General features: G+C 42.8%; 1 protein-coding gene across 2 annotated transcripts in view; it reads left to right on the top strand.

Annotated features, from left to right (window-relative positions):
• Positions 1-25,226, top strand: part of LOC134346959 (misshapen-like kinase 1) — a 351,745-nt gene that overhangs the window by 186,534 nt on the left and 139,985 nt on the right. For both annotated transcript variants that reach the window (XM_063048859.1, XM_063048858.1), the window contains exons 4-6: positions 12,047-12,172; positions 15,924-16,034; positions 19,214-19,304. In XM_063048859.1, the coding sequence (XP_062904929.1) occupies positions 12,047-12,172; positions 15,924-16,034; positions 19,214-19,304 (328 nt within the window). The remainder of the gene's footprint in view (positions 1-12,046; positions 12,173-15,923; positions 16,035-19,213; positions 19,305-25,226) is intronic.

Below are 25,226 nucleotides of genomic sequence, written 5' to 3'. Positions count from 1 at the left end.
GCCAAATCAGTATATCACCAAGCTTGTGTTGTCCCTTGTAAATTTCTGGCATGGAACCTTTTCAGATGTTTTCTGGAAACATATCAGAATTCTGTCTCTAAAAGTGTTACTTAACATTTTTAAAGGGAGACTAGACAACCGGGTGACCCGTTGGGGCACCTTTTGAGAGAAAGGTAGTGCAGCGTGATGTGATGTGCTTTGGAAATTAAAGAAGAACTCGGGGTATTAAAGAAGAAAGATATGTAGCAAGACAAATATAGCTCCTCCTCGTTTAACGAAGGACACTTTTTATGACCCATTTCTGGTTGATCTGCCACCCTTCAGGAATACTCCAACATTTTCATGTCTTTTTCCCTGGCTTAAAGCCACATACAGCTGACCATGCGGGAATACCGGTTTCTCCAGATAAATCAACATATAGTCTGTTCAATGTTTGTTTCACAAATTGTTGTGAGTTTTTGGTGGTTTTACCCATTTGGTCACTGTCTTTTAATCTGATTCTGAAGGATTTTCAACAACAATGATTTGGTATAGCTTTATTATTATCACATGTACCAAGCCACCCTGATAAGCTTACCATCCAGGCAGATCAATCTGTACACTACATCAACATAGTGCAGTTGCAGAGAAAGTGCAGGTAGATAAAGTACAAGGGCTACAGTGAGGGAGACTGCACGATCAAGAGTTCGTCTCTAGCGTGTAACAGGTTTGTTCAATTGTCTGATTAGAGCAGGACAGAAGCTGACCTTGAGTTTGGTGGAGTATGCTTACAAGCATTTGCACCTTCTGCCTGATGGGAGAAGGGGGGTAAAGCCCACAATTTCCAAATTGATCCGTTCTACCTTTCTTCCCCGACACACAGGTGGAATATAGTCTGAGGCATAATTTTTATTTGTTCTGGTGGACCTCATTGTTATCCCTGTGTCCTGTCATCCTTCTGTGAACTTGGGTATTATGACTGCCTGTTACTGCCTCACCCCAATGTGCAGGTCGTCTTGCTTTTTATCCCCAATGGGACATATACCCTGTTGGCGATAGCTTGTTTGGTCAACTCTGTCATGTTCTGAGGGCTTTTGATATTCTCTCCATGGCACAGGTGCACCTCAGCTTTCAGAACGTACATAATATTTGTACATATTTTTAAAGTGCTTGTTACCATTTTGAATTTTGACCTGCAAACAACTGTGTTCTGCTGCCTTGATAGCAAATGAATGCTTTATTATAGTGTAAAAATTATTAATATATAATCATTGCAGAAATAGATCTTAAACCAGGGTTCCCACCCCCAGGACCACAGACCCCTCGGTTAATGGCAGAGGGTCTGTGGCATTAAAAAAGGTTGGGAACTCCTGTGAACTGTTTGCAGACTCTTATAAGTAGTGAGTTTAAATATCTGAGATTTTAATTAAACAAAATCCTGACAAATTAATTCAAGATGATTTTAAGAGATTTAACAAATTTGGAGCATACGCAAGGTTGGGGATGCATCTGCTGTATCTCATTACTGTGGGCATCTGAGTCTGTCGATCCCTTTTGATAAGAGCTGTCACCATTGCTTTGGAAGATTGTCAAAGCATGTAGATCAGTTGGAAATTTGGGCAAAGAAACATTTTGGGAGGTCAAGTGCAGGGGAGGAAAGTGCAGTAAATTGTAGGACCTTCTAGGGGCATTGATATACAGAAGTTTCTTGAGATGCAAATCCGTACCTTCCTGAAAAAGGCAACACAGGATTAAGTTTATTGTCAACCAAACAAAACAGTGTTCCTCCAGATCACTGTGTACCCACAAAGTACATCACACAGCACATTAACAAAATATTTTCATAAATAAGTTAATGAAATACAAACATGAGAAATTCTGCAGGTGCTGGAAATCTAAAGCAACACACACAAAATGCTGAAGGGTCTCAGCTGATCAAGCAGCATCTATAGAAAAGAATAAACAGTCAATGTTTCAGGCTGAGACCCTTCTTCAGGTCTGCTAAAGAAGGGGGAAGATGCCAGAATAAAAACACTGGGGGGGTGGGGGAAGAGGCTAGCTGCAAGGTGATAGGTGAAGCCGGGTAGGTGGGTGGGAAAGATCAAGGGCTGGAAAAGAAAGAACCTGATAGGAGAAGAAGGTGGACCATAGGAGAAAGGGAAAGAGGGGACCTACGGGAACTGATAGAAGAGAAGTGAAAGGTCAGAGTGGGGAACAGAGGAAGGTGGGGGCAGAATTTGTTCACTGGAAGAAGGAATCGATTTTCCTGCTATCAGGCTTGAGGGTAGCTAGACGGAATACAAGGTGCCACCCCTCCATTGTGAGGTATTTTATTAGTATTTTAATCAATAAAATACAATTCAAAATGCATGTCATGTGCAGCACAGGTAAACAGTAAGTAGCCCACTGTCCTGGTGACGAGACCATAGTGGTCACAAGGTATTCATTCTCGCAGCCTGGGTGATAGAGAAGTCCACTTTGTACATGGCTTCATTGATCGGATCATTGAATAACAAAGTCGAGAATTTGTGATGCAGTTGCGTAACATATTACTTAGGCCATGTTTCAAGTATTGTGCGCATTACTGGTTGGCACCATATAGAAAGGATGTGAAGGTCTTGGAAAACATGCAGAGGCTCATCAAGATGTTCTCAGGATTGGAGTGTGTGAGCTATAAGTAGGTGGACAAACTTAGATTATATTCTGCAGGGCACTGGAGACTGTGGGATGACCTGATAGAGGTATATAAAATTGAGAGGTATACAGTGGCATGCAAAAGTTTGGGCACCCCAGTCAAAATTTCTGTTACTGTGAATAGTTAAGTGACTAGAAGATGAACTAATCTCCAAAAGTCATAAAGTTAAAGATGAAGCATTCTTTTCAACATTTTAAGCAAGATTAGTGTATTATTTGTGTTTTGTACAATTTTCGAGTGAAAATAGGAAAGGAGCACCATGCAAAAGTTTGGGCACCCCAAGAGATTTGAGCTCTCAGATAACTTTTACGAAGCTCTTAGACCTTAATTAGCTTGTTAGAGCTATGGCTTGTTCACAGTCATCGTTAGGAAAGGCCAGGTGATGCAAATTTCAAAGCTTTATAAATACCCTGACTCCTCAAACCTGGTCTCAACAATCAGCAGCCATGGGCTCCTCTAAGCAGCTGCCTAGCACTCTGAAAATTAAAATAAATGATGCCCACAAAGCAGGAGAAGGCTATAAGAAGACAGCAAAGCGTTTTCAGGTAGCCGTTTCCTCAGTTCGTAATGTAATTAAGAAATGGCAGTTAACAGGAACGCTGGAGGTCAAGTTGAGGTCTGGAAGACCAAGAAAACTTCCGAGAGAACTGCTCGTTGGATTACTAGAAAGGCAAATCAAAACCCCTGTTTGACTGCAAAAGACCCTTAGGAAGATTTAGCAGACTCTGGAGTGGTGGTGCACTGTTCTACTGTGCAGTGACACCAACACCAACACAAATATGACCTTCATGGAAGAGGCATCAGAAGAAAACCTTTCCTGCATCCTCCCCACAAAATTCAGCGTCAGAAGTTTGCAAAGGAACATCTAAACAAGCCCGATGCATTTTGGAAACAAGACCTGTGGACTGATGAAGTTATAATAGAACTTTTTGGCCGCAATGAGCAAAGGTATGTTTGGAGAAAAAAGAGTGCAGAATTTCATGAAAAGAACACCTAACTGTTAAGCACTGGGGTGGATCAATCATGCTTTGGGCTTGTGTTGCAGCCAGTGGCACGGGGAACATTTCACTGGTAGAGGGAAGAATGAATTCAATTAAATACCAGCAAATTCTGGAAGCAAACATCACACCGTTTGTGGAAAAAAAAAGCTGAAGATGAAAAGAGGATGTCTTCTACAACAGGATAATGATCCTAAACACACCCCAGAATCCACAATGGACTACCTCAAGAGGCGCACACAATCGCCCGACCTAAACATCATTGAAAATCTGTGGATAGACCTCAAAAGAGCAGTGTATGCAAGACAGCCCAAGAATCTCACAGAACTGGAAGCCTTTTGCAAGGAAGAATGGGTGCAAATCTCCCAAAACAAAAATTGAGAAACTTAGCTGGCTGCAAAAAGCGTTTACAAACTGTGATACTTGCCAAAGGGGGTGTTACTAAGTACTGACCATGCAGGGTACCCAAACTTTTGGGCCCTTTTTGTTTTTTGTTATTTTGAAACTGTAAAAGATGGAAATAAAAAAGTAATCTTGCTTAAAATATTAAAGAATTGTGTCATCTTTAACTTTATGCCTTTTGGAAATCAGGTCATCTTTTACTAGCTTAGCTATTCACAATAACAGAAATTTTGACTGGGGTGCCCAAACTTTTGCATGCCACTGTGGACAGTCTTTTTCCTGTGTGGTAGCACTTACAGTACCTGCAACCGGTTTATTTCCCGCCACTGTCTGGAAGAAGTTTGTACGTTCTCCCTGTTACAACTTGGCTTTCTTCCAGGTGCTCTGGTTCCCTCCTACAGCCCATTATGTACCAGGCGGTAGGTTAGTCGGTCATTGTAAATAGTCCCGTGATTAGGCTAGCATTATACTTCATACTTTATTGTCGCCAAACAATTGATACTAGAGTGTACAATCATCACAGCGATATTTGATTCTGCGCTTCCCGCTCCCTGGATTACAAATCAATAGTAAATATTAAAAATTTAAATTATAAATCATAAATAGAAAATAGAAAAATGGAAAGTAAGGTATGCAAAAAAACCGAGAGGCAGGTCCGGATATTTGGAGGGTACGGCCCAGATCCGGGACAGGATCCATTCAGCAGTCTTATCACAGTTGGAAAGAAGCTGTTCCCAAATCTGGCCGTACGAGTCTTCAAGCTCCTGAGCCTTCTCCCAGAGGGAGGAGGGACAAAAAGTGTGTTGGCTGGGTGGGTCGTGTCCTTGATTATCCTGGCAGCACTGCTCTGACAGCGTGTGGTGTGAAGTGAGTCCAAGGATGGAAGATTGGTTTGTGTGATGTGCTGCGCCATGTTCACGATCTTCTGCAGCTTCTTTCGGTCTTGGACAGGACAACTTCCATACCAGGTTGTGATGCACCCTAGAAGAATGCTTTCTACGGTGCAGCCATAAAAATTAGTGACGGTTTTCGGGGACAGGCCAAATTTCTTTAGTTTTCTCAGAAAGAAAAGGCGCTGGAGGGCCTTCCTGGCAGTGAACTCTGCTTGGTTGGACCAAGTCAGGTCATTTGTGATATTGACCCCGAGGAACTTAAAGCTTTTGACCTGTTCCACTTGTGCACCACCGATGTAAATGGGTCGTGCAGTCCGCTACTCCTTCTGAAGTCAACAACCAATTCCTTCATCTTGCTGATGTTGAGGGATAGGTTATTGTCTTCGTAGCATGCCACCAGGTTCTTAATTTCCTCTCTGTACTCAAACTCATCATTACCTGAGATACGGCCTACAATTGTTGTGTCATCAGCAAACTTATATATTGAGTTTGATGGAAACTTGGCTACACAATCATGAGTGTACAGTGAGTACAGCAGGGGGCTGAGTACATAGCCTTGTGGGGCACCGGTGCTCAGAGTGATTGTAGAGGAGAGCTTGTCCCCTATTTTTACAGCCTGGGTCCTGTCTGTGAGGAAGTTGAAGATCCAGCTGCAGATCTGAGTGCTAAGGCCCAGGTTCTGGAGCTTAGGAATCAGTTTATTTGGAATGATGGTATTAAAGGCAGAGCTGTAGTCAATGAATAGGAGCCTTACGTATGCGTCTTTATTCTCCAGGTGTTCTAAGGAGGAATGTAGGGCCAGAGAGATGGCATCTGCCGTTGACCTGTTGCTCCGGTAGGTGAATTGCAAAGTGTCAAGGTTGACCGGTAGGCTGTGATGGATGTGTGCCATAACCAATCGCTCGAAGCACTTCATAGCAACTGATGTCAGAGCCACAGGTCGATAGTCATTCAGGCATGCCACCTTGCTCTTCTTCGGCACTGGGATTATCGGTGCCTTCTTAAAACACGAGGGGATCTTAGACTGAAGCAAGGAGCAGTTGAAGATGTCAGCAAACACTCCAGCTAGCCCGCTTTGCACAGGCCTGGAGAACCCACCCTGGGACGCCATCTGGGCCCGCCGCTTTCCTTGGATTTATCTTCAGGAAGGCCCTTCTAACGTCCTCCTCGGTAATGATGAATCTCAATGCCACCAGGTCCAGTTCATCCGGAGGGAGCGGGACGCTCCTCTTCTGTTTGAATCTTGCGTAGAATACGTTAAGTTTGTCAGGAAGAGAAGCGCCACAGTTATTGATATTCCCAGCCTTTTCTTTGCGCCCAGTGATCTCATTTAGACCCTGCCACAGTCTACTGGCATCCCTCTGGTTAGCCTGGGCTACCAACTTGGCTCGATATTGCCTCTTGGCGCCCTTAACGGTTTTCCCTAGTTCACTCCTGGATTCCGTGTGGCGACTGGTATCCCAGGACCTAAAAGCCGCAGCTCTAGCCTTCAAAAGGGACTTGACCTCATAATTCATCCAAGGTTTCCAGTTAGGGAATACCTGGATCGTCTTGCGAGACACACAGTCCTCCGTGCATTTCCAAATAAAGTCCATGACAGCTGAGGCATACTTATCGAGGTTAGCTGCCGAATCCTTGAAGACTAACCTGTCCACGGATTCAATGCTTACGGAGGACCTCATCCGACGCGACACTACTTTTGACACCGTGACCTCCCGCTTCAGTTTCTGTTTGTAAGCCGGGAGGAGGAGTACAGCCTGATGGTCTGATTTTCTGAAGTAAGGCGTGGGACGGAACAGTAGGCATCCTTGACTGCTGTGTAGCAGTGATCAAGTATATTCGGGCCTCTAGTGGGGCAGGAGACATGTTGGTATAACTTCGGCAGCGCCTTTCTGAGGTTGGCCTGGTTAAAGTCCCCAGCTGTAATGAGCAAAGCCTCTGGATACCTGGTCTCAAGTTCACTGATGTTGGCATACAGTATGTTCAGAGCACACTCCACGTCCGCCTGGGGGGGATTGTAGACCGCTGTCAGTATGACCGAGGTGAATTCCCGTGGCAGATAGTAGGGACAACACTTCACCAACAGGAGTTCCAGTCAATTAAATTGGGAGATTGTTGGACGACATGGCTCGAAGGGCCAAAGCAGCCTATTCCATGCTGTTTCTCAATGAATAAATAAATGTCAAATATTAGAGGATGTAGGTTTGTAGGTTTAGAGAGAGGGGGAAAATTTAAAGACATTTTTTATATATCCAGTGTTAGATGCCTGGATTGCATTGCCAGGGAAGATGGTGGAAGCAGAAAGATAGCTACTTTTAAGAGGTATTTAAAAAGGCACTTTAACAGGCTGGCAGTAGATAGTTTGGTGTGTTGGTTGGTGCATACATAATGGGGGTAAGGCCTTGTTCCTGTGATGAACTGTTTCATGTTAACTGATTTGCACATAGCAGCATCCTGGGTGGATGATTGACCTGGGTATTGATGGTAAAGGGTGACCAGGGAACAAATATATTGAATGAAATGTACCTTTCTAAAGTTGGCTGTGAAATCTTGTATAACCAGCTGACTTGTCCTGGGTTGTTTTAAAATCTTATGCACGTGAGTGCAAATGAAAAACGCTGATTTGATTTTCCTTTGGCCACTGTGTACTTTTAATGAAGTAGAGTGGTATATTGGATCCACAAACTGGCTTTGTGGCAGGAAGCAAAGACAATATTTAATTTCTTTTAATGACTAAACAACAATGGTTCCCAAGTCCTCTGTGTCTTTCATTTTGTATTAACTTAAGCCTAGATACAAAGAAACATGCTAAAAGCAATTTTTAAAGCAGTGCCACATGCATTGTAAATATCTGTTTTGCACGGACTGAAGTAGCACCACAATCTCATTGTTTTGAGCAATGACAATAAAGTTTGATTCTATTCTGTTGGCTGCATGATAGACAGAGGTGGAAAACTGGAGATTAAAAGAAGCTATGAACGAAGTGGTGAGTTGGACAAATAAAGAGCAAATGGAAATTTATCACAGTAAAGGTGAATGCAATAAAGGATTCAAGCAACATTTATTATCGAAGTATGTATGCAGTATACAACCCTGAGATTCATCTTCCCACAGCCACAAAACAAACCCCATGGAACCCTTTCAAAGAAAATCAACCCCCATCCTCCCATACAAAAAAAAACAAAACGCACAAGTGGGAACCAAAAAACAGAGGGAAACGCAGATTATAAAAACACAAATCAAAAGGCTTATTTTAGTTTGGCTCAGTGTTCATTATCTGCAGGGCACCCTGGTTCAAAATTCGCTCAAAAAGGAGTGACCAGAAATAGAACACAATGTGCGATACAAAGTCCAATCCACGAACTACATCAATTAAATCTTGCTCTGGCGCCATCCTCCAGCAGCATTGAGGGAGGGAGCAAGATCATTTGATCACAAGGACCTTCCCTCAGGAGCAGCGAACAAGAGGCTAGTAGACAATTCTGAACACTCGCTTGCCCTCTGGACCCGCCTCTAAGATTTTAAAACCACCCAGGCCAAGTCACCTGGATAAGAGGAAGGATATTGAATAACATGAAGCAACAGAGGGGTCTTGGATCGTATGCACCAATTCTTAGAGGTAGTGTGGCAGGTCAGTATGGTGGATAAGAAAAGCTGAGACTTCCCTTTATTAGCCAAAACATAGAATAGAAGAGCTAAGAGATTATACAGGTGTCCCCTGCTTTTCGAACGTTCACTTTACGAAACCTCACTGTTATGAAAGACCTATATTAGTACCCTGTTTTTGCTAACAGAAGGTGTTTTCACTGTTACAAAAAAAATCAGCGCGCGAAAAAATCATTGCGCGATAAAAGGCAGCGCGCGCCCTGAGCAGCCACTCTCCCCCAGATTTGGAACGGCATTGCTTTAACACATGCCTGTGAGCAGCCATTTACAAGATGAGTTCTGAGGTATTGGAAAAGCCTGAAAGAGCTCGTAAGGGTGTTACACTTAAGTAAAACTAGACATAATTAAGCGTTTTGATCATGGTGAACGAAGTAAGGGCAACGTAAGTTTGGCTTGTGGAAGCTGACGAAGATGATGTTGAAGAGGCTTTGGCATCCCATGACCAAGAACTGATGAAGAGCTGATGCAATTGAAAGAGGAAAGGATAACAATCGAAACTGAATGCAGTAGCGAAATGAACGTGAAGCAACTGCGTGAGATTTTCACTGCAATGATAAGATACGACTTTAATTTTGAAAGGGTACGTAGGTTTAGGGGATATTTGCAAGATGGTTTGAGTCCTTACAAAGAATTGTATGATAGAAAAATGCACAAGGCTCAGCAGTCAAGCAAGCCTTCCACATCAGCCGCAGCAGACGATGGACCTCGACCTTCGACATTGAGGCAGGCAGTCATAGGAGAAGATGAGCCGCCTGCTCTAATGGAAACAGACGGCGAGATGACATCCCAGTGTCCCACCACCCCAACCCCCGGGCCACGGACAGATACTGATTCGCGGAGAATGCAGCGGTAGCCGGGAGACAGAGCACATCTTTAAGAAAAAAGCCAAAGTAAACATGCTAATTAATTAGGTGCCGCCCCACACGTAAATGTTGGCCCAGATCAGAGGCGATGCAATCAGCACTGATCTGGGCCGACAACTACGTGTCGGGCGGCACCTAATTAATTAGCATATTTATTTTGGCTTTTTTCTTAAAGATGTGCTGTGTGCCTTCCGGCTACCGCTGTACCACTGCATGCTTCGCAGCAATGTATCAATCGGCGGCTTGGAGGTTGGGGGCCACGGCACCACACAAACTCCGACAAGTCTAACACACCATCAGTGTGCTCTGCGCTGTCTTCCCAATGCCAGTGAGTGATACTACACTGTACATACATTATTTCTACTTTATATAGGCTGTGTATTTTTATGTTTTATTTGATATGATTTGGCAGCTTCATAGCTTAAAGGTTACTGGAGAGCGTGTTTTTGCCAACAGCGCTTGCATGAGATTTTCTGCCAACGGCGCTTGCGTGAGATTTTCACTTCGGCGAATAGTGCCGGCAATGATTGTGGAAAAATATTTCTACTTTATATAGGCTGTTTATTTATCATATTATTCCTGCTTTTACTATATGTTACTGTTATTTTAGGTCTTATGTGTTACTTGGCATGATTTGGTAGGTTATTTTTGGGTCTGCGAATGCTCACAAAATTTTCCCATATAAATAAATGGTAATTGCTTCTTTGCTTTACAACATTTCGGCTTACGAACCGTTTCATAGGAACGCTCTACCTTCGGATGGTGGGGGAAACCTGTATAACAACTGTTAACACAAATTATTTTGCCAGTTTCACTGCTGGGTTTTAGGGCATAAATTAAGTACCTCCATCTCTGTCGCACACAGATATAGGATTCTTCGTTGCTGTTTCTGTAACAATTTTTTTTTTGATCTGTCAGGGTCAGTAGCCCTGAGTTGAACCCCGGAACCTGGAGAACTGGTGGACCACTCTTAGTTCCTGTTTGGCATGAGCGACTCTACCAAGATCCAAAGCATTATAAAGCTCTGACTCCAGCCCGTATAGCTCTCCAGCTCATTGAGGCACGCAAGCCTCCAAACCCTATGACAAGGTTATGGTTTCCTTGGAGGATCTGTTAACACTAGGTAGCTACAACTTTGGTACTGCACTCATCCAAGAAAAGAAACTTGTACTGGTGAGGTTGTAGAGATTGAGAGATTGACATCTAGAGTCAAGTATCCTCACAATAAAACATTGGAGAAGCTGGATGTGTTTTCTTGGGAATAGAGGATATGAAGAGACTTGATGCATAAAACTGAAGTACATTTAATAAGAAAAGCAAAAATTTTGCAAATGCTGGAAATCTAGAATAAAACTAGGCAATACTGGAAATGCTCAGCAGGGGAGACTGTTCTGTGGGAAGAGAGAAAGTTAGTTTCAATGTGAAGGCATTGAGATGTTTCTCTTCTCACAGATACAGTCTGGCTTGCTGAGTATTTCCAAATTTTCCTGTGAGAATAAGTTCAAAGTGCAGAAGTTCTATGCAAATTTTATTGTCAAAGTACATTTATGTCACCATATACAACCCTGAGATTCATTTTCTTGCGGGTATACTCAGGTTATCTATAGAATAGTTACTATAACAGGATCAATGACAGATCAACTAGAGTGCAGAAGACAACAAACTGTGCAAATGCAAATATAAATAAATAGCAATAAATAATGAGAATATGAGAAAATGAGATAAAGGGCCCTTAAAGTGAGATCACCATTTGTGGAAACATCTCAATGGATGGGCAAGTGAGTGTAGTTATCCCCTTTTGTTCAAGAACCTGATGGCTGAGGGGTAGTAACTGTTCCTGAACATGGTGGTGCAAGTCCTGAGGGTCTTGTACCTTCTATCTGATGGCAGCAATGAGAAAAGGGCATGGCCTGAGTGGTGGGGATCTCTGGATGTTGCTTTCCTGTGATTTTGTTTCATGTAGGTATGGTTAATGGTGGGGAAGGCTTTTCCAGTGTTGTACTGGGCCAAATCCACTGCCTTTTGTAGGACTTTCCATTCAAAGTCATTTGGTGTTTCCACACCAGGCTGTGGTGCGGCCAATCAATACACTCTTCAGTACATATTTATAGAAGTTTGTCGAAGTTGTAGATGTCATGCCGAATCTCTGCAGACTCCTGAGGAAGTAGAAGTGCTGCCGTGCTTTCTTCACAAATGTACTTACGAAGACATCAAAAGGCAGGGAACGTGTATTGAAAACAAGTTGAGGATTCAAAGGGTTTTCAACCAGGTAGCTGTCTAAAGGAATGATAAAGGTAAAAATACATCCCATTTTTTTAAAAGTATTGCATTGTCCTTGAAGAGTTGACATCTGGTCTACAGATTTAGTGCTGCAAGGTAGAATCTGGTGGCAGGGGAAATTACTTTCTGAAACTGGTTAATGAGTAATGCTTCACAGATAAGTTCTAAACTCTGGTAAAGTGAATTGTCTCTCAGATCACAGAGCATATGAAGACCTTTGGGGTATTTTCAATATTATTGTGTTAAGTTTTGAATTCTGTTCAAATCTAGGATGAAGAAGAGGAGATTAAACAGGAAATTAACATGCTGAAGAAGTACTCTCACCATAGAAACATCGCAACATATTATGGTGCTTTCATCAAGAAGAGCCCTCCAGGCCATGATGACCAGCTCTGGGTGAGAACTGCTATTTGCCATTACTGGAATTGTTAATCGTAATTCTTGGTGATTAGAGCCATTAATTCTTGATCGCTTTATTAACTCAGTTCATAGCTACCTAGTTCATAGCTAAGTAATAATCTGTGGCATGATTCTGCAAGTGCTTGCTTCTCAGCTCATCAAAATAATCATCTTAACTGCTGGTACAGTTCATGCAAAATTAGCACCCAGGTAATATGCATTCCTTCCATTTCACTGACAGGGTGTAAGGATGATCAATAAGCTCTCATTATACTGACACAGAAAGGGTGCTCCCTGCCATGGGAATCAGTCCTTCCACGTTTAGATCTGGTGTGTATTTCTGGCAGGTTTGCTCTTTGTTTCAGACTTGCATTTCTTTTAAATCCCTAGAATCGGTATGCATATGTAGTTTTAAAGAAATCAGTTTGTAACAATCAGGTTAAGGCAGATGGGCTTTTTTTTTCTTTCTCTCTCTCTCTCTCTCTCTCTCTCTCTCTCTCTCTCTCTCTCTCTCTCTCTCAGGAAGGCTGGGTGATTAAATAGAAGCTTTGGAAATTTTGATTGCAAGCAGGGAAGATACTTTCACAACCGAAAACAATTAAGGATAAATGGATCAATTTCATATGACTCTTGGAGGCCATCATGGGTGCTGGAGTCTCTACACTTTAAATTAATGATGGTGAAACTAAGTGCGTTCTATCCAGGGTGTATAATACCCATGTGGGTGGCGGGTTGGAGATATATCTCTACCAAAGGAGGTGTAAAGATTGTCTTCCCTCTTCTAGCCTGCAGGGCACCCTTGGGCAAGATGTAGCACCTGCTTAGCGCACCCCGCCCCAACCTGGAACAGGGTCACATGAAGCCATGCAACCACTGACACCAGGCAGATAAATTCTGAAGAGTCTAGATAAATGGCTGGGGTCACCCATCTTGCAAAGACACTGCCCAGAAGAAGGCAGTGCCAAAGCACTTCTGTAGAAGAATTTGCCAAGTACAATCATGGTCATGGATAGAGAAAAGAATAAGAAGAGAAAGACAGATGGAAGACCATGGTTGACCACGTCATACGACATGGCACAAAATGATGATAATACCTGTGTGCCCATGTCATAGGACATGGCACATAATAATGATAGTAATACCTGAGTGCCCAAGATACAGTGTAAAGTGTTTGCAAAATGTCTCGTATATTACAGCTTCATGATTGTCCTTTCACATAAGGGTGCATGTGTTACAATGGCAGATGGAGTACAGTGTGGAGATTGTAGGTGGTGTGACAACAATGTATTGTGTTGTCGTGAGAGATCTGAGTCTCCTGCAAGGGTGCAGATGCAGTAAGTCATTAGGAAGGCAAATGACATGTTGACATTTATCGCAAGAGGATGAAATGCAAAAGTTGTGAAGCCTTGCGGGGGTGAGAACACCTCGGATAATGTACAATTTTGGCCTTGTTTAGGGAAAGTGATCTTACTTCAGAGCCCATGCAGAGTTGGGACATTAGGTTGATTCCTGGGATACAGGTGCTGTAGATATCAGAATTAGAATCAGGTTAAATAACTCTGGCATTTGTCATGAAATTTTTTATCTTTTTACCAGCAGTACAATGCAGTACATAATAGCAATGAGAATAAGGCATGACCTGGGTGATGGAAATCCTTGATGATCTCCAAAGCCTTTTTGAGGCATTGCTCTCTGAAGATGTCTTAGATACTATGGAGGATAGTGCACATAATGGAACTGACTAAGTTTAAAACTCCCTACAGCTTATTTTGATCCTGTGTCGTTCCCCCCCCCCCCCAACCCCATACTAGACTTTGATGAAGCCAGTTGGAATGCTCTCCATGGTACATCTTTGGAAATTTTCGCGTGAGTCTTTAGTGACTTACCAAATCTCCTCAAACCCCTCATGAAATATAGCCACTGTGGTGCCTTCTTTGTAGCTGCATTGATATGTTGGATCCAGGGTAGATCCTCTGAGATGTTGCCCAACACTCAAACTTAAAAAGGCAATCTTATTTATGGATATAAAACTAAACTGCAGTGATAGTTCCCTTTCAGAGGGTTATGACTCTTGGCAATTTTCTACCCTGTCTAGGCTGAGATAGATCCTTGGTGTACAAGGAAATCATCAGTTATTCGGGTCAGATAGGAAAGTGAGAATATGCTGGCTATAAAATCTGTTGTGATTTTATTAAATAGCAGGGTAGACTTGAGTCATCAAATGGCTTAAAAGGCATATATAATGGTCACTGGTGTTTGCAGTATTGAGTTGAATTTTTTTTCTGAACGGTCATTAGGATGTCTGACTCTGTCACATGGCAATTGAGTGAATACATTCAAAAATTCAACGTACATTTGTTATGAAAGTAAGTATATAGAATACAACCCTGAGATTTGTCCTCCTGCAGACAACCACAAAACAAACACCATGGAACCCATTCAAAGAAAACATCAAACACCCAATGCGTAAAAAAAAGAGTGAATAACACATAGAATCTTAAATGTCAATCCACAGAGGAATATTCAGTTCAGTTCAGTTCAATTTAGCGCTGTGTCAGTCGTTGACTGCGGGCTGCAAAGCCAGTCCACCCCGACCAAAACTGAGCAAAATAGAAATGTTTAAAAAAGTGTAACCAGAAAACATCTAACATGAATTGCAGAGTCCTTTAAAAATGAATCCAGTCCACAAACTGCACCGATCAAACATTACAGAAAACCAAAGACTCCTGCAACTTTTTCCGGCAGCAGCGAGTGAGCGTTAGACCAGTCAAACACAGGGAGATGGGACTGCTCACCTTCCACTCTCGTCCTCATTGATTTTGACAACAAGATAAACACCCATGGTAGGAAAAAATGTATATTAATAGGTTGAGACATGACGTGGATGAATTATTCACACTTGACATACAGTAAGTCACTTGGCTTGTTTCAGGCATGCCAGTTCTGCGTCCATAATACTGTACTTTAACCTGGTTAGGTGCAATAGGAGCTGTCTGAGATTTCCTGGGTGAAGTATTCTGGCATCCTTACAGTCTAATTTATAGTGATTGCTTTGAAGGTATAGTCAATAAATTTTCAGTACTATTCAAAATTAAATTTTACCCTTGAATCTGTAAGATTAGTAAGATTAAGCACTGGTGACTTACTAGATCCATGCCTGTTACACTGCTGGCACTTAGGGCAACAATGAAGGTTCTCCATCTCTGGTGTTCGGGGCTTCTTTCATTGTGTTAGTAGCTTCCTCTCAGTTTTTACTACTCTTGGTCTGGAGACTCAGGAATACTGTCACACTCAGATATAGAAGGATTCTTCATTGTTGTTTCTGTAACCATTCTGTTTTACCAGTCAGGGTTGTTAGCCCTGAGCTCAACATCACCCCGCCCCCACTGAACCTGGAGGACTGGTGGACCACTCGTAGTCTGACCTCTACCTTTTGCCCCGTTTGGCATGGGTGACCCTACCAAGAGCCAAATCATAATGCCCGTACTCCAGCCAACATAGCTCTCTGGATCATTAAGGTACGCAGGCCTCCAAACCCTACAACAAAGTTGAGGTCCTCTTGGAGGTGGTGACAAAGCATTCCCTAATGTTCAGTTGCATTGTTGCTGCTTTTTGCTGCTCTGAGGTGCCAGTTGACTCTTTGGAAGTCCAGAGGCATTGGTTGCTTTGAGCATCAGAACCTCCTTTATCTTTTAAATTCTTGTTTTGGTGAGCATCTATTAACATTATTGTTGTATCTGTTTCGTAGCTGGTTATGGAATTCTGTGGAGCTGGATCTGTCACAGACCTGGTCAAAAATACAAAAGGAAATGCTTTGAAGGAAGAGTGGATCGCATACATCTGTCGAGAGATACTGCGGGTAGTTTATCACTTTCTAAATCCTTTTTATTTTAAACCAAGTTCTTTGCAGTGAATCTGCTCTTCAAACAAAATAAATTTAAGAAAGTAATGCAAGGGCAGAAGCAGAGTTTGCATTGGACATAAAAAAATCTTTATTTATTGGAATGCAACGCAGAATAGACCCTTCAAGCAGTGTTGCCCAGCAACACCGATTTAACCTTAGCGTGATCACAGGACAATTCACAATGACCAATTAACCTGTAACTGGTACATCTGTGGACTGTGGGAGGAAACTAGAGCACCCACGTGGGTCACAGGGAGAATGTGCAAACTCCCTGGCGGAAATTGAACTGGGCTGCCTGTACCGTATGGCCTTGTGCTAATCACTACGCAACTGTTGTAGCAGTTAGCATAATGCTGTTGTCAGCAGCCCTGGTTCAATTCCATCACTGTCTGTAAGGACATGGTTTTCTCTCCCTGTGTCCTCCAGTTTCCTTGTACATCCCAAAGATTGACCAGTTAGTAGGTTAATTGATGACATGGGTGTTTTTGGACAGTGCAGGCTCGTTGGGCCATAAGGGCCTGAAACTGTGCAGTATCTAAATAAATAATAAAACAACGTATTATCAATTAACTTTAAATTTGAAGTGTACTGCATGATCATATGAGCTGAATGTTTGTGTGTGCCCATGGCCATTGATCAGCTCATCCAATCCAATATAGCTTCTGACTGTCACACTGGTACTTAAGCCAAATGGAGCCAGAACATTTCAAACCTCTTGATTCATTCATTTGGAGGTTATTAAGAATAATTTCAAAATTACAAGTAAAATCAAATTTTTTTCCTAATTCTTAATTTGATGACATTGTTTCTCCTGCAATGCAACTAAAGTAACATTGATGTAAATTTCTTCCCAATCATCACTAATGGAATGAAAATAAGGTAAGAGGGAGGATCCCTGTCACTGAAAATAACATTCAACAGAGAGAGATGATCCCACCCAGTTCATTTTCAATGTAACTAAATTTTAACAGTTGAATTTCCTAGCTGATCACTACGATCCTGATATCTGTACTGTGGGAGTTGATGCTTTTGGCTACGTGTCAGATTTCTATTGATTTCTGAAGTATTTCAGGGTTTTGATGCATCACTAAGAATCTTAGATTATCGCCTTGTTTTCCAGTTTATTATCAATATCAATTGAAATATGAATTGTTTTTGTTTTAAAGCCCTGGTTTTATTTAATATCTAAGAAAGATGAGGGAATTGAGAAGTCAGCAAATGTGCATGTGACTGTGTTCCAAAATGCAGAAATTTGCCTGAACTACTGTGGCAGTCTTTCACAATGTCTGCTGAGTTCCAGCCCTAGATAAAGAACCAGACTGATCAGGCGTTGTCACTGAAATTTATCTTCACTTTATATTGCAAATTTTGGTTATTTTGCACACAGATTCCAAAAGGGCATTGTTCATAATGCAATGAATTTTACAACGCACTGAAGTTATCAGTGAATCGTGCAGACAGAAAAAAGAAACTATTGTGCCAGTGTTATGCCCCCTGCATTTATCCAATTAGTCCCTTATCCTCTGCTAATTCCCCCATATGTCTTAAAAAGTGAAATTTTTCATAGAGTTCCAGTTCTTTTTGGAATGATACTATTGAAATCACTCTCATGCCCTTTAGGGGCACTGCATTCCAGCACATTCCTCCCCTCTTCCCTGGCCTTTTCCCCCTATTATCTTAAATCTATGTTCTCTGTTTACTGATTCCTCCCTGTAGGAAACAATTTCTTCCTATCTGCTCTATCAGAACCCTTCCTAAATCCTGAACATGCCTCTACCATCAACTACCTTTGCTTCAATAACGACCTTACTTTACTGTCTCTTCAGATATAGTTCAAATCTCTGATCCCCGGTAATGTTGTTGTAAGTCTTTTTTTTGTTCAGCCTAATGTCCTTTCTGTGGTGTGGCACCTAATTCTGAGTTCAATGATCCAACTTGTACCTATCTGTCTGCCGTCATCCACTCCTACCTCCCACTGGTTATCCTACCCCCAGTACTCCCATCTGCTCTTCCTATCTCCCCAGCTTCCTACCTCCCTCTATTCCATGTCCACCTTCCTCTCCTATCATATTCCTTCATATTCAGGTCTTTGCTTCCATTTGTCAGCCACCTTCACCTGGCTGTACCTCTCACCAGCCAGTTCTGGTCCTCACCTCTTCCCACCAACTCTTTCTATTGGATATCTCCCCTCTATCTTTCATTCCAAATGAAGGATCTCGATCCAGAATGTCAACTGTCTGTTTCCCTTTCTGGATATTCTGCAGCTTTGCATTGCTCCATACAACAGCTCTATAATCGTTAACACGAAAAAGTCCGCAGATGCTAGAAATCCAAAGTAACACTTTTATTCCCCTGCATTGATGCTGCCTAACCTGCTAGATTCCTCTGGCATTTTGTGTGTGTACCTCTAATCAGTGTTTAAAACATTTAATGGAACTTACTTGCTATCTTTGCACAAAATTCTTGGAACATAGAAAATTGAGGGGAGTTTTTATAGAGGTACACAAAATTGTGAGAGGTATAGATGGGGTAAATACAAGCAGGCCTTTTCCTCTGAGGTTATGTGGGACTGCAACCAGAGGTCATGGGTTAAGGGTGAAAGTTTAAGGGAAACCTGAAGAGAAACTTCTTCACTCAGAGGGCAGTGAGAGTGTGGAACAACGTGCAAACTTGATTTCGACGTTTAAGAGAAGTTTGCATTAGTACGTAGATGGTAAGGGTATGGAGAACTACGTTCCGGGAGCAGTAGGCAGCTTAAATGGTTTGGCATATACTGGATGGGCCAAAGTTTCTCTGCCATACTTTTCTATGACACTATCAAAATACATGCTGTGATACAAAAGAATACTCAGCAAGTCATGCAGCATCTGTGAAGAGAGGAAGTGTTATCCTATTACCTTGCTTCTTCTGTTAATGGGCCTCTCTTTTAAAAGATGTCTCAATAGTTCTGCCACCACCAAAGAATAGCTGAATCTTGCTCCCTTCCCCCAGGTCTAGCTTCCTAACCTCCCTTTAAGTTTGTGCTGTTATGTTTACACTTCTCCTTCCAATTCATGGGATGAGAAGTATTAAAAATTACAAGTTTATTTTTGTGTTTATATTCAGTATCTGATGTTTCTGTGATGTGCTTGTAGGGCTTAACTCATCTTCATGCACACAAAGTTATCCACAGAGACATCAAAGGACAAAATGTGCTGCTGACAGAAAATGCTGAAGTAAAGCTCGGTAAGATGCTGTCTTTTTTTTTTGTTTTTGCTTGGCCTTTTGGGGCAAATTATGCCAGAGCCAAATTTCTGGTATATTTCAGATGTGCGTGCCAGTTAATAGAAATAAAGTTTGCAAAGATTCATCATCAACTTGATTATGTGCTGTGTTGTATGACGTAGGCGATCATGGTCTCATGCATGACCATGATTGACTTGGCAAACTTTTCTGCAGAAGTGGTTTGCCACTGTCTTCTGGGTAGTGTATTTACAAGACGAGTGACCCCCAGCTATTGATGATGCTCTTCAGCTATTGTCTGCCTGACATCATGTGACCCTGACTGTTGGTGGGGGGAGTGGGAGTGGTCTAAGCAGGTGCTACACCTTGCCTGGGGTGACCTGCAGGTTAACAGAGGGAAGAAGTGCCTTACACCTCCTTTGGTAGAGATGTATCTCCACCCTACCACTCTCAAAGATTTGTTCGTTCATTATGTGCCATGTTCTTATGACGTGGACAATCATGGTCTTTCCATGACCATGATTGTTCTTGGAAAATTATTCTACAGAAGTAGTTTGCCATTGCCAACTTCTGGGCAATGTCTTTACAAGAATTAAGGAATGTTGCCTTGTTGTACTCATTCCTCCTAAAGTAAATCTTCCTTTTGAAGTTTAAAGTGCTGGTCTTCCAGTTAAGATGGTGCTACCAAACGCTTACAACAACTCACTGGTAGTTCAAATAGCAAGAAGTTCAACTAAAAGCACCTTTTCTGAAGTAAATTCTGTTAAATTATCACTGCCAGTAGTGGCTGGGTCTTTGTACGAGGCACTGTCTGCTGTTCAGATAATATAAACACCGGCCCAAATCTGAGGCAAAAGCCACCTTCGTGATGTTCACTCCTTTCTTCAGGGCATCAGAGCCTTTCGCTGCAGTGGTTCCTGGGTACAATGCAAGGTACGATGTTTGGTCAATTTAATGCCGGCCCAGATAGATAGAAAAGAGAGGATGTCGAGATCCGAGACAAGCCGATTTCGCTTGTTCACTGCGATGGTCACTCCTCTTACCGTGTCACTGAAGCTATGAAGACTGTCCCAGCTGCTGTGCTCCATACCTGCTAGTATGATGAACTGGGCTTATTCCCAGGTTTGGATCTGAGGGCTCAATTTGGTCTGGAATGTTGTTGATCGCTTCAATTGCTCACATGATTTGTGGTTTTTTTTTTCTTCTCTTTCTCTTGCCCACTGGGTGTTGGTCTTTTATTTATTTTTTAACCAAGTTCTTTCAGGTTTCTGGCTCTGTGGCTGCATGTAAGTAAACAAATCTCAAGGTTGTATAATTTATGCATTCTTTGATAATAAATTTAGTACTTTGAGTCTTTTGATTTCTCCATTAAAATCATTGTGTACCTACACTGATTTTAAAATCCTTCCGTGCTGCTTCATTCTGCCATATAACGATTAAGTTACAATTTACATAATGTGTACATATGTTCTGTTAAAGTAGGCAAGAATGGAAAATGGGGTTAATGCAAGACCTGTCAGGGGTTCAGGAGTCAGAGGTTCTTAACCTTTTTATGTCCTGGACACTTTTAGGAGTCTGGTGAATCCTAAGGAACCCTCCTCAGAATAATTTATTTAAATATATAAAATAAAATACACAAGATTACAAAATAAACCAATTATATTGAAATAATTATTAAAATATTAAACAAATTTGTGATATAATGTGTTTTATTAATGCTTTAAATGGTTCAGCATGGGCCTAAGGGCCTGTTTTCTCTGCTGTACTTTTCTACGACCCTACTTAATAACAAGACTATACATTTAAAATATAGGCAAGTTAAACTTCAAAAAATGAAATTTCTATTGATGACAAAATCACAGGTACTGCTGTGGTTTGTTGCCTACATTCATAATTAAAGAAAGTGCTAAATTTAGGTTGAGATCAGTGAAAATGAACGTGTAAATTTTTTCCCATCCAAGTTCACAGGCCCCCCAGGTTAAGAAGGCCCAGTCTAAACGGATGTTTGATGGTCAGTACACACTGCCTATTTCTGTGCTTTATCTTGCGGTAGTTCTGTCCTTGGAAGGAGATTGTGTGTTCGTTGCTTCGGGGTGATACAGGATAAGCAGATCAGTCTGTGAAATTCATATTAAACGATGAGTGGAGCCTGATCTTGGATCTGTGCGTATGTTTACAGTAATTCTGTCGCAGCAGTTGCCATGGCAATATTAACCTGAGTGTGGAAAGGTCAAATAGATTCCTTTAGCAGAAGTATCTGCTTATTTCGGAGTAAGAGTAAGGCAAAAGAGCTAGTCGCTTAGAAATAACACAATGGAAAAGTAGTAATCCCAAGACACAGATTGATGGAAATTCACATTCAACTGGGCATCAGTGAAAGTCAAGGCATGAGCAAACATGCGGCATGCAAGAGAATTCCTAGAAGCATGGCTTTCTGCAAACAATTCCATAAACAAGCGTGTAGACCTCAATCCTATTCATGAGCCAATGGGAGTAAAATTCCAGAGCACAGCACACCAAGTTCGCCACCCAGCCGATTAGGACGAGATTTCATCCCTACATCACAATTGTGTTTCCATAACGATGACCAACCAGCTGATTGATAAGTATTTAAAGGCCAATATTCGGAGGACACACACATAATCAACAGTGCACGAATGATGTCTCTTCGTATGGTGACAAACAGTTTGCAAGTAAATTGCCAAGATTAGAGAACAGCTCAACTCAAACATGGTGTTAAGGTGACAAACCCAACAAAAAGGCAGACATAGCTAGGACCCATACGGGTGCCCATAGCTACACCTTTAGTTTGGAGGAAGTGGAAGGAGCCAAAGGAGAAATTATTAAGAGTAAGGACTAATTTTGTTGGGTTTGTGGAACAATCTATGTTCCGTGCCTATTCTGGTATCTGTCCCCCACTTTTCCTTCGCTACATCGACGACTGCATTGGCGCTGCTTCCTGCACACATGCAGAACTCGTTGACTTTATTAACTTTGCCTCCAACTTTCACCCTGCCCTCAAGCTTACCTGGTCCATTTCCGACACCTCCCTCCCCTTTCTAGATCTTTCTGTCTCTGTCTCTGGAGACAGCTTATCCACTGATGTCTACTATAAGCCTACTGACTCTCACAGCTATCTGGACTATTCCTCTTCTCACCCTGTCTCTTGCAAAAACGCCATCCCCTTCTCGCAATTCCTCCGTCTCCGCCGCATCTGCTCTCAGGATGAGGCTTTTCATTCTCGGACGAGGGAGATGTCTTTCTTTTTTAAAGAAAGGGGCTTCCCTTCCTCCACTATCAACTCTGCTCTTAAACGCATCTCCCCCATTTCACGTACATCTGCTCTCACTCCATCCTCTCGCCACCCCACTAGGAATAGGGTTCCCCTGGTCCTCACCTACCACCCCACCAGCCGCTGGGTCCAACATATTATTCTCCGTAACTTCCGCCACCTCCAACGGGGTCCCACCACTAAGCACATCTTTCCCTCCCCGCCCCCCTGCATTCCGCAGGGATCGCTCCCTACGCAACTCCCTTGTCCATTCGTTCCCCCCATCCCTCCCCACTGATCTCCCTCCTGGCACTTATCCGTGTAAGCGGAACAAGTGCTACACATGCCCTTCCACTTTCTCCCTTACCACCATTCAGGGCGCCAAACAGCCCTTCCAGGTGAGGCAACACTTCACCTGTGAGTCGACTGGGGTGATGTACTGCGTCCGGTGCTCCCGATGTGGCCTTTTATATATTGGTGAGACCCGACGCAGACTGGGAGACCGCTTTGCTGAACATCTACGCTCTGTCCGCCAGAGAAAGCAGGATCTCCCAGTGGCCACACATTTTAATTCCACATCCCATTCCCATTCTGACATGTCCATCCATGGCCTCCTCTACTGTAAAGATGAAGCCACACTCAGGTTGGAGGAACAACACCTTATATTCCGTCTGGGTAGCCTCCAACCTGATGGCATGAACATTGACTTCTCTAACTTCCGCTAAGGCCCCACCTCCCCCTCGTACCCCATCTGTTACTTATTTTTATGCACACATCCTTTCTCTCACTCTCCTTTTCTACCTCTTGCCCATCCTCTGGGTCCCCCCCCCCCCCCGCCCCGCTCCTTGTCTTTCTTCCCGGACCTCCTGTCCCATGATCCTCTCGTATCCCCTTTTGCCTATCACCTGTCCAGTTCTTGGCTCTATCCCTCGCCCTCCTGTCTTCTCCTATCATTTTGGATCTCCCCCTCCCCCTCCAACTTTCAAATCCCTTACTCACTCTTCCTTCAGTTAGTCCTGACGAAGGGTCTCGGCCTGAAACGTCGACTGCACCTCTTCCTACGGATGCTGCCTGGCCTGCTGTGTTCACCAGCAACTTTTATGTGTGTTGCTTGAATTTCCAGCATCTGCAGAATTCCTGTTTGCGTCTATAATATAAAAGCAAGGATGTAATGTTGAGGCTTTATAAAGCACTGGTAAGACCTCACTTGGAGTACTGTGAGCAGTTTTGGGCTCCTTATCTAAGAAAGGATTTGCCGATGTTGGAGAGTGTTCAAAGGAGGTTCTTGAAAATGATTCCGGGATTGAATGATTTGTCATATGAAGAGCATTTGATGGCTCTGGGTCTGGATTCACTGGAATTTTGAAGAATGAGAGATGACATAATTGAAGCTTATCGAATGTTGAAAGGCCTTGATAGAGTGGTCATAGACTCTCCGATCATAGGAGACACCTTCTCCACATCCAGATGACATAGCCTCAGAATAGAGGGACGTCCTTTTAGAATGGTGATGAGGAATGTTTTTTTGCCAGAGAACGGTGAATCTGTTGAATTAATTGCGACATGCAGCTGTGGAGGCCAAGTCTTTGCATATATTTAAGGCAAAGGTTAGTAGATTCTTAATTGGTTGGGGCATGAAGGGAAGAAGGCAGAAGATTGGGGCTAAGAAGGAAAATAGGTCAGAAATGGCAGAGCAGACTCAATGGGCCAAATGGCCTAATTCTGTTCCTATGTAGAAAACCTACAGCACAATACAGGCCTTCGGCCCACAAAGCTATGCTGAACATGTCTTTACCTCAGAAATTACCTAGGTTTACCCATAGCCCTCTATTTTTCTGAGCTCCATGTACCTGTCCAGGAGTCTCTTAAAAGGCCCTATTGTATCCGCCTCCACCACCGTCACCAGCAGCCCATTCCACGCACTCACCACTCTGCGTTTTTAAAAAAAAAACTTACCCCTGGCATCTCCTCTGTACCTACTTCCAAGCACCTTAAAACCGTGGCCTCTCATGCTAGCCATCTCAGCCGTGGGAAAAAGCCTCTGACCATCCACATGATCCATGCCTCTCATCATCTTATACACCTCTATCATGTCACCGCCCATACACCTCTATCAGGTCACCTCTCATCCTTCATCACTCCAAGGAGAAAAGGCTGAGTTCATTCATCCTATTCTCATAAGGCATGCTCCCCAATCCAGGCAACATCCTTGTAAATCTCCTCTGCACCCTTTCTATAGTTTCCACATCCTTCCTGTAGTGAGGTGACCAGAACTGAGCACAGTACTCCAAGTGGAGTCTGACCAGGGTCCTATATAGCTGTAACATTACCTCTCGGCTCTTGAACTCAATCCCGTGATTGATGAAGGCCAATGCACGTTTTGCCTTCTTAACCACACATTAGCTTTGCAGCAGCTTTGAGTGTCCCATGGACTCAGACCCCAAGATCCCTCAGATCCTCCACACCGCCAAGAGTCTTACCATTAATACTATATTCTGCCATAATATTTGACCTACCAAAATGAACCACCTCACACTTATCTGGGTTGAACTCCATCTGTCACTTCTCAGCCCAGTTTTGCATCGTATCAATGTCCCGCTGTAACCTCTGACAGCCCTCCACACTATCCACAACACCCCCAACCTTTGTGTTTG

The sequence above is a fragment of the Mobula hypostoma genome, chromosome 5 (assembly GCF_963921235.1).
Source record: "Mobula hypostoma chromosome 5, sMobHyp1.1, whole genome shotgun sequence".
Lineage (NCBI taxonomy): Eukaryota > Metazoa > Chordata > Chondrichthyes > Myliobatiformes > Myliobatidae > Mobula > Mobula hypostoma.
The sequence above is the reverse complement of the archived record's forward strand: the minus strand, read 5'-3'. Positions and strand labels throughout refer to the sequence as shown.